We start from the raw sequence: 10328 nt of genomic DNA, 5'->3' as shown, positions 1-10328 counted from the left end.
CCCCCCCCCCTGACGTTCGCGTGCGCACTCCTCTTCCAGCTTTACCTTGGAATCCTACTCTCTTTACTGTTTGACCTCTTTTCTCCCTCCCTCCCCCCCCCCCCCCCCCCCCCCCCCACCCCCCCCCGTTCCTCCCTGGGGCCCTGGCAGCTGTTATCTCAATGTTTTCCTTTAAGAGCTCCAGAAAGAGGGGGATGGTGGGGGGAGAGAGAGAGAGAGAGAGAGCACAGGGAATGGAAATTGATTTCTAAGGTGACAGCCCACTCTGATTTGCCAGGAATGGGCTTAGTAAACGTCGCAGGAAAGACAGATCACGTGAGATGGGGAGATAGAAAGTGGATGGAGAGAGAGAGAGAGAGAGGGGCGAGAGAGAGACCGAGAGAGTGCTAACTACATGGGATCGGTAGGCAGGGTAAAACCCTGGAGGAAGCCAGTTGGTCGAGTGACATAATAATAGCGCCAAGGTGCTGACTTTGCAGGAAACAACCCCTCCTGGTGCATTTTTGAAAAGCAACCTTAATTCTGCAGACCTGCAGTCAGGCACAGACTTCTAAGTGCTCCTACACAGCTCTGAACACAAATAGCGCTATCATAGTTTTGCGAAAGGGAGGGAGAGAGCGAAAGAAAGAAAGGGAGAGCTGAAATATTTGCCGAGCCCCACCCTAGCGTGTGCCCTAAGGTGTGGGAGAGACACCAATCTGTGCTGCTGCACACACACACACACAAACGCACACCTCTTGCACACCTAAATACACGCTTGCCTAAACTATAAAGAGGTGACAAAGTTCACCGTCATTAGGCATCGTCCTCCTGAATTTCTCCATGGGTTTTTCTATTGATTTCTCGAAGGTTGCACATACCGGAAAGATCTACGGGCCCCGTTGCCATGACTATGCGCACGCATGACTCATTCATTGATGAAGTCTGTTGAGAGAGCAAGAGAGGAAGAGGTGTGAGGAGTCGGTGCGTGAGTGCTACTCCATGTAGACCAGCAGATTAGGCCAAGCCAACACTTCCATATCTTGTGACACGCTTCAAAAAGAATTTCTAAATGGAAGTAATTAATCGATACTGCACCCAAGAATGGGGACCGGGGGTGGAGGGGGGGGGGGGGGGTATGGGGGCGTGCCTGAATAGTTGATGGTAGGCCTTAAAGGATGTTAATGAGAGATCTGTTTCCTTTTTAAAGCACCCATTTGGAAAGGTTTGAGAGTCAAAAGGCTTGTTTTGACTTGTGGCTTTGGGAAGCGTGGTTGGAGGGCATAATATGTCACCAAGAGGGGGTTTGTATTTTCGGCGATTAGGTTTGTTCTGCTTCTCTCTCATTCTCTCTCTCTCTCTCTCTCTCTCATTCTTTCTCTGTTTGTTCAGGACCATTGACTTGGATTGTCCAGTCATATGAGTTACCTGTGTCCACACTGTCAACCGTTTTGACATTGGGACTAACCGAGTGGGATCTTGTCACCGAGCAACCCCCTCCCCCCCCCCCCCCCCCCCCTCCGCTCTCGGAACGAGAGGAACCCGTTCCTGCGGACGAGGCGTGGACACAGAGCATGGCGTGTTCTGTGTGCTCACCTGCGCTGCGTGTTTGCCGGGGACAGCGCGTGGCTTTCAGCGCCCCCAGCCCCCCTCCCCCCACCCTCGCCGTTCGTTAAAGTGAAATGGGCTGACTGACGATGTCAGCCATCTTTATTTCCGGAGTGTTTACCTTTCAGACCGAGCTGCAGTGGAGCCGGGCGGACCGTCAGAGAAGCTGGAGGAGAGATGAAAGATGAAATCGTTGGAAGGGATGCGAAAGAAAAGTGTGCGTGTGCACACATTTGGGTGTGTGTGACTGTGTGTGTGGTGCCTTTGGGGGTGGGGTGGGGGGGGGGGGGAGATCTGGAGCGTACATAACACCCTACAAGGAAAAGGGATGAGGGGCTGTAGTGGGAGGGGCCTCTGTTGACGAGCAGACATGTTACCCTATAAGGAGATCCAGAACAGAGGGGTGGGAGGAGTCCGGGTGGGAGGAGGGGGGAGGTTAATGTCCCGTCGCTACGAGGCAGGCGGTTTGATTGACACTCTGGGGGGGGCGGGACGGGGTCCCGTCTGGATTTTATGAAGCGTAAAAAGAAAAGAGGGGATGGGGAAGAGGAGGAGGAGGGGGGGGGGGTGGAGGGGGTGGATGAGCGAACAGCACCAGGAGGAGAAAAAAAGAGGGGGGGGGGAATGGGCGATGGAGGAATTGGGGTGGAGATGGAGGAGGGAGGGGGGGGGGTGGGGTGTTCGACTTGGGTTGGAATTATTTAACAAGGAGGGGGGGTCCCCAGGCTCATTGCTATGCCTTGGGCGTGCTGCAAAGCGCTCATCCAGCTGTTTGTCAGTCCAGCTCATTGCCACAACAACGCGACAACAGCCACGATGGCAACAAACAAACGCCACACAAGCCCGGCCACTGGCCATTCTCATGGCTGGCAGAGACGAGCCATGCTAAGGCCAACACTACACCCCGTCCTCCCCCCCCGCGCTCCTCCCCCCACTCCATTTTCCACGGTCTTCGAAATGAAACGATACGAGTCGTGCCGTAGCGAGTAGGAAAAAAGGAGGGAGAAGAAAAGAACCTCTTGAAAAGTCATTATGCATGTGAACCCCCACACCCCCACCCCGCCCCCCGGCCCAGTTGGCGCGTCGCTCCGGCGAGCTAGCCGAGGTTCCTCCGCAGCGGCACGCCGCCGGTGGGTCCCGCGCCGTCGACCCGGCGCTCCGCGAACTACGACGGCGGCGGGCTCCTCGGAAAAACACGCCCGGGCTCGGACGCTGCCCGCTGACCCGAAAGGAAAAGCTCAGCTCCAGCTAGCAGTCTGAGTCACTAGCTCTGCTGCTGCCTGCGCAGTGTTACACAACGAGGAGAGGGGGGGGGGGGGGAGTGTGTGTGTGTGTGGGGGGGGGGGGGTTTGCAGCGCTCAAACAGATAATAAAACACGCGCGCACGTACACAGAGCATCGGAGCGTGTACACAATCAGAAAGGAGCGCGCACGCGATGAACACAAACATACACACACACACACACCGAAGCGCACGCACGACGAGAGGCAACTCGGCGGACACAAACAACCCCCACGCGCCCCTACGCAAACACACACGGCGGGTACATGCATACGCACGCACACACACACAAAAAGCGCATCGCCCATCTGACTGGAGGACATCAGCGTCTCGGAACAGGACGGTTCCTCTCTCGTTTTCTCCTTTTCTCTCGCTCTCTCGCTCTCTCTTTATATATGTATTTATTCAGCTGATGCTCTTATCAAGAGAGGATGACAAGGCAGCTCACGGTCAGCGAAAATCGCACAAGACAGCCCTGACAGACGAAGCACACGCAAGAACACGCGCCCACAAACACACCCCCACTGAAAAACTATTTCAGTAGCAGCTGCTTTCTCCTCCGTGTGCCCGGGTCGTGCGCTGCTGCACCATGTTGCCGAGGCTGAATGTGGCGGCACTCTAAAAAGCCGGCCAGTTCAACACAAACACTTGGTTGCTCCCTTTTTTTAAGCTATATTTGTCCGACCCGACCGAAAATACTGTGGTTGCTACCCTCTGCATGCCTTGTGGTAAAATACATCCCCATTCTCAGCCTAGGGGTCGGTGTAATGTTGAGTTGGCTAAATTCGGGAAGTATGTAGAATGCAAAATTTTCATAAAAATGCAAAGGTAGACCGGATGCAAAACGATCTTCTGAAATATATTGAAAATATTTGAATCTTGTTCCGTTTTGAATTGGCCGAAGTTCAGCATGGAAGCAACCACACAGTTATTTCATGAGAGTGTGGGTGTGGAGCGTTCTGTTTGGGTGGAACCGTTTTACGAAGCCGAAGACCACGTTTCCAGCTTCATCTCTTGAAGTTGAGTCAGAGAGGGTTCCGTTTCGAAAGGATGTCTGCGCGTATCTAGGACAAAGCAAGCCAGCCCAGTCACTTTATATCGGCTCGTGACCCGGGTCAGCCCTGTGTGACTGTCTCACTGTGTCACACACACACATACACATACAGTTCGGGGGATCTGGCTAGCTAGTCACAGGTGTGAGGCAGGGAAAGGTCAGAGTCTGGGAGACAGATGGCACACACACAAACTCCCACAGGGACGGGAATCTATTGTGCCTCGCAGCAGGCCAGCGCTCCGGCCCATCATTCATTCACACGCGCGCGCACGTACGCGCACACTCACCTTAGGACATTCATAACCCACCTACACACACACACACACTCACCTCAGAGCTGACGCAGAATGGCAGGCCTACACAACCGCACACGTACTGTACTCGCACTTCTCCTCATGCACACGCACAAACACGCACACCACACACACACACACACACTGTCCACTATACAAAAGCACACACACACACACTCACTCACTCCCCCACAGGCTTCTGTGCATTCCTAGTCTGCTGACAGAGGGGCACTGCTACCCTAAATGGAAACGGTCGCGGGTGCAGAGAGAGATGAGACAGACCGAGTGGAGGAAAAAGAAGGGGGGATGGGGGGGGGGGGGGGTGGCAGCGAGGGAGAGGAGAGTAGGGGAGAGGGGAAGACTGATAGGGAAGGAATGGACAGCCCTAATCCATGCTGGCATGAAAATGAAAGAGCAAATGAAAATGGTTAGCAATTAGAAAGCCAGTACACTTGCGCTGTCTATCGTGTGTGTGTGTGTACCTTGTTGTATCTGTTGGGGGTATTTTAAGGAGCTGCATAAGATTACTGCACCAGGAGTGTGCTCTCTCCATCTCTCCTCTCTCTCTCTCTCTCTCTCTCTCTCTCTCTCTCTCTCTCTCTCTCTCTCTCTCTCTCTCTCTCTCTCTCTCTCTCTCTCTCGCTATCCAACAGTTGCTATTTGTGAGCGTTTAAGCGTGTGGGTGTTTGCGTGTCAGAGTCAGTGTATGGAAAGGGTGTCTGTGTGTGTGTGTGTGTGTGTGTGTGGGCGTCGGATGCGCACCATTGTGAGGCACTCTGTGTGGAAGCTGCTGACCCTCAATAATAGATGTGGCTGTAGTGAATATTTAATAGGCGGCAGGAGACACACACACACACACACCAAAGGGGGGATGGGGGGTGGAAATATAATATCTGTGCCTGTAATACGTTTTCGACTGGAGCTCCTGGGAAAGTGGTCTGCCTGTGCCCCAGTGATGCTTTTTCTCTCTCTGCAGTAAAAGATATGGTGGAGTTTAGCCAGCCAGCTACTTACAAAGTCTTCTCTTTCTCTCTCTTTCCATTTCCCTCCCTCCTTTTCTTCACATCTACTCCTCCTCTTTCCATTTCTCTCCCCTTCCTCACATCGCCTCTCTCTCTCTATGTCTCTGTATCTCTCTCTCTCCCCCTCTCAGGGATCTCAGGATACTACCGGTGGTCAGGAGGGCCTGGTTCCCCCGCCCTTCTCCACCTTCCCCCCACCTCCCCCTCCACCCCCCCAGAACGGCCTGCCGCTGGAGTACGGGGCCACGCTGTACACCGCCGGCGCGGTGCAGGGCCCCGTGGAGGCCGGGGCCGCCTCGAACACCGCAACAAACGCACCCAACAGCTTGAACAGCCAAGTGAGTGTTGAGTCGGGTTCAAACCGGGGGGTTCTTATTTGGCCCCGGCTTCCTCAGGCACTTGATTTACGCCGTGGAAGGAGGGGAGGCCATGAATAGAGTTAAAGACTTTGAATAAACCTCTCTCTCTTTTCTCTCTCCCTCCCTCTCGCTCGGCCTCCCTGCAGTCGGACGGCACCTCCCAGATTGATGGGCAATCCGGGGTGGGTTCAGGAGGAGGGGGCGGCGGCGGCGGGGGGTCCTCAGGGGACGACACGGACGCCAAGGGGAGCCCCAAGCGCCTCCACGTATCCAACATCCCCTTCCGCTTTCGAGATCCCGACCTCCGGCAGATGTTTGGGGTACGTCCCTGACCTTGGGAGGGTTTCTTTTCCCATGATATCTCCTTCTTTTTATTGGTCAGTAAACCGCCATGGCACCAAGGAAAAAGCACTGCAGATATCACCCCGAGCAGTCAGTTATACAACCTTATTTTGGACGGAATGTTCCTTTAAAATGGTGCAGAGGGAAAAGCAGGGAGGCAGGGAAGACATGGAGGATTAAGACTGAGCCTGAAAAGAGCAACATGGCTGGATGCAAGCCAGCAGTTCGATGTTGTACAATACTGGAGCCGTGTGGTGAAGCGTGGTATTGCATTTTGCAGCCACCGCAGCACTACCCACAGGATATTGACGTTTTTTTTCTCTCTTTTTGTCCCTCCTCAGCAATTTGGAAAGATCCTCGATGTCGAGATTATATTCAACGAAAGGGGCTCAAAGGTAAGGCGTCCGTCGGACATTTTGTGGATGTCGTTCTTTGGGTTTTTCAAGCGCCTACCTCGCACATTTTTACACCTTTTTAACTTTTTTTTCGTTCACCTCTGCGCCACCCTCCCTTTCCTCTTTTCCCTCTCTCCCTCCATCCCTCTTTTTCTTCCTGTTCTCTCAGGGCTTTGGCTTTGTCACGTTCGAGACCAGCGCCGATGCGGAGAGGGCCAGGGAGAAGCTCCATGGCACCTTGGTGGAGGGCCGTAAGATCGAGGTAATTAACCCACCTCATTTTCGACGGCGGCCATTTTCCTCTGCCTCCTCCATGTCCGACAGTGAGAGTGAGATTCCCGGCTAACGTGCTCTGTCTAGGTTGGTGTGTTGCCCCCGGAGACGGAGGCTTTTCTGTTCTAACTCCTCTCTGGCTTCACTCTAGCATGACGCGTCGGCGCAGCACAGAATGATGTCTGGTTTTAACCTGTCACTTCCTGTTTGTGTTGTGGGCTGTCCATTGTATTGCACCCTTTTAATCTCCAGTTCTGTGCCGGGGTGGGGGTGTCTGGTTTGCAAAGCATGATGGGTGGCGTGGCGCTGCGCGACTGGCATGGCCAATCGGATGGCGGTATCCGAGACTTCTTTTATATTTTAACCTATGGGCTCTTACGTCCCACCGCATGAAGGATGGCACAACTTCTTTTTCTATTGGTTTGTTATCTTGGTCATCACCATCACTTCATCGTTGCTGTCGTGGGTGTCTGGTTTTTGTTCACTGAAGGTGAAATCTTTTGTTTCCTGTTTTCTCCTGACAATTTGAGCTTGCTCGTGTTTGTACAAGGCAATTCTGCATGGGCGTTTTGGTTGAACGGGACCATAGGTGTCCTTTAGATGTAGCTCGAACTTTCCCCTGTGTCTCTGTGGACATGCCACTTGTCAGTGGTAGTTTGGTCGTTTGATCTTTTGTAATGCTTTTGGACACTGTTGCATTGCATGTGGTCTTTGCGGGTGGGGGTCGGATTTGGGAATGATTTAACTTCCCTTGGCTTGACCGTGTGCTGAAGTGTGTTCTCTTACCTGTCCTTTTCGTTTTGACGCAAAGAGTCCAATTTTGTCGACCCAAAGGTTTTCAAAAGCCTCCTTTCTTCACCCCTCTCACTTAATCACGTGCATCCTCCACTCCTAAAGACACCCGGCGACACAGAGAGGGAATTATGTTGTTTTGTTTGGTCGTTCTTTCTCTTCTCGCTGGACAGGGAGAGAGGAAACCCCCCCCGTGTTCTTGCTCGCACCATAATGCTTGTGGCTCTTGGATGTTGGGGGCTCACGATTTTTGTTTTGCTCCTGTGCTCGTCTGCATGGTGTATATATGCACTTCTTTTCGTCTGTGGGTGTCAGCACATGTGGGTGACTGCGAGAGAGGAACGGGGAGGGAAGGGGGTGGATGGGTGGGTGGGTGGGGGGAATCCGAACGAGTGCCGACTGTTCTGTCATCTATCTCTCCCTCCCCTTTCCCCCCTTTACTGTGACGCACCATCCCTCTCTTTCCACTCTTTCTCTCTCTTTCTCTCTCCTCGCCAGTCAGTTTGTCTCTCCCTTGTTTGTCTCTCCCTCATGTCCTCATATTCGCCTGCGTTTGTGAACCACATACCTCTTTCTTTCTTTTTTTCTTTCTCTCTGTCCATTTATGGAATACTTAAATACAGAATTCAGCTGAATGCTTACATGCTGGATATCAGTTAATGTTGGTTGTGGTCTTAGTCAAGATAAAGCTTTAAAATGTTAGCCTTTTTTTTTTTCTTCTTCTCATGTTTGTCTCAGTATCTGCCATCCCCTCCATATACTGTATAAAGTGGGTTTTCACCAGTAGAAGTCAGTGATATGTAAAATGGCCGACGATCTGTGTCTTGTGACCTATCACATGACATCACTTCCTCTACCTCAGGGGTGGGGGTAACCTTTTCATTACCCTGTTGGTTTTGTTTTGTTTTAGTTTCTTTTTTTTGTTTTAGCTTTGGTTCATCTTTTTTTTCTTACATATATTTTCTCAATTTCCCTGATGATTTTTGTATGTTGTTGTTGTTGTTGTTGTTGTCAGTCTCCACGGTAACCGCTCGCGTGTCCTCACGCCGTTCCCCCAGCAACGGTAAGTTGTGTACACATGGCATCATCTTTGAATGACCCCCCTCCCACTCCACCCCCCATCCGCCAATAGAGATAAACGATGCACCCAAACACCAAAATGAGGGAGCCCTTGGACGCACAGAGGTTTGATTGAAGGGACCTAATTGGATAATCCTGTGATTGATTGGGGAGGTGGCGAATGAGGCACTGAGATTACGAGATTAGCCATTGACCGCATGGCATCAAAAGGCCACAGTTTAACCAAATGTCCAACGCATCTATCTGCAAGTGCAACAACTATGACTACCACCTTTTTGATGCATAATTAATTCCAATCACCCTCTTCCTAACTGCATTACGCGCAATGACAAAACTGTTTATCCTGCATGGTTGACTCTCTTCTTCGTCATCATTTAGAAAGCTTACTGTGCCATCCCTGTTTATGTATTTATACGTCTAGAAGCATCACACTCTCTAGCTGGATCGCATGCTGCAGCATGAGGATGTTGTTAGATGTTGAGATAGGACAACTTTGGTGTTTGGTATGTAGTGCAGAAGGTGTATAGTCAACCTGATACCTAAAGATTCTTAAACCCTCCGGAGGTTGTTACTGTGTGGTGCTGGGCTAGTCCTGAAAACCCTGTAAACTCGCCTTCTCCCCTCTTTAGAGTTTCATTAGTACAGATTCAACTCACGATGACTTTATCGACCTGAGGCAACACGACAACAAACGATAAACTTTATTTAAACATCACCATAAGCCATGGGGACCTCCAGTAGCGTTATTGAACACTGCAGCAACCCCTCGGTAATCTTTCAATAGATTGTTGTCCTGTAGTGTGTGACTCAACAGTGCTTTTTTTTTTTTTATTGATTTATGTTTGATTTTGGATTCAAAAAGGTGTCTCTTTTTCCTCTTTGTGAGACGTTTTGTGTGATGGTGGTTGTTTGTTTCTTTAAGGTTTTTATTGTGTGACACCCTGAATTGGAATGCCCGGTAGTGGTTTCAGAGTCATGGTTTGGTTTGATTTTGAGGAATGATATTTGCATCCCCCCATCCTTTCTTCCTTTCTTTTCTTTTTCTTCCTTGTTCTTTCTCTTCCATCTCTTTTTATTTCTCTCCTTCTCATCCCTCTCTCCAATCTTGCTCATGTATTGTTAGAACCGATAGTAGGCAAATAGTCAAATGTTTTTTTTGTGTGTGTTTGTTACGCATCTTGGTGTTCTTTTATGTCGTCAGTTTGTCCATGAGAAGGATTGCACATGTGGATGGATTGTTCACTTTCTTTCTCTCTCTTTCTCCCTTTCCCGCCATCATTTATGTGTTCCCGTGTCTTTCAATGTGGACTGGCTCTTCTTTCCTGCATCCCTCTTGATCTCTCTCTGTTTCTCTCCTTCCCCCTACTCTCTCTTTGTATGATGTGTATTTGATTGGGAGGGCTGCCCAAATGTTTTTTTTTATTGGTCTATATGCTGCATCTGATGCTTGCTGATTGGCTGGTTTGGCTCACCTCTGGTCATGTGATGCGCGCTCTTGATTGGCTGTGTGTAATTTGTGTATGATCTCTTCAAGTGATGACTTTTTAATTTTGCATCGTGTTCAACAGATGAATCTTGCTGCTTACGTCACCCTCTCTTTCCCCTTTTTTGAAGGTAGCAGTGGAATGGTCTTGGATTTACTTTTGAATGCCTAAATCTAAAATGTTTTTGTTTCTTTTGTTATGTGTGTACATGGTCCAAGTGTGTGTGTGTGTGTGTGTGTGTGTGTGTGTATGTTGCAAAGCGGCCTGAATACTCACAAGGATTCTTTCTTTTATATGTCATTTTTTCCTTAAAAAATGCATGTATCAAATGCCATCGCTCTGCATCAGTAGAATTAACCTCTTGA

General features: G+C 50.5%; 1 protein-coding gene across 2 annotated transcripts in view; it reads left to right on the top strand.

Annotated features, from left to right (window-relative positions):
* The window catches only part of rbfox2 (RNA binding fox-1 homolog 2), a 29415-nt gene that overhangs the window by 10318 nt on the left and 8769 nt on the right, over positions 1-10328 (top strand). For both annotated transcript variants that reach the window (XM_067258896.1, XM_067258897.1), the window contains 4 exons: positions 5370-5576; positions 5744-5917; positions 6281-6334; positions 6504-6596. In XM_067258896.1, the coding sequence (XP_067114997.1) occupies positions 5370-5576; positions 5744-5917; positions 6281-6334; positions 6504-6596 (528 nt within the window). The remainder of the gene's footprint in view (positions 1-5369; positions 5577-5743; positions 5918-6280; positions 6335-6503; positions 6597-10328) is intronic.

This window comes from Osmerus mordax, chromosome 21 (assembly GCF_038355195.1).
Source record: "Osmerus mordax isolate fOsmMor3 chromosome 21, fOsmMor3.pri, whole genome shotgun sequence".
NCBI classification, from domain to species: domain Eukaryota; kingdom Metazoa; phylum Chordata; class Actinopteri; order Osmeriformes; family Osmeridae; genus Osmerus; species Osmerus mordax.
Note: the sequence above shows the minus strand (reverse complement) of the source record. Positions and strands in the feature narration are given on the sequence as shown.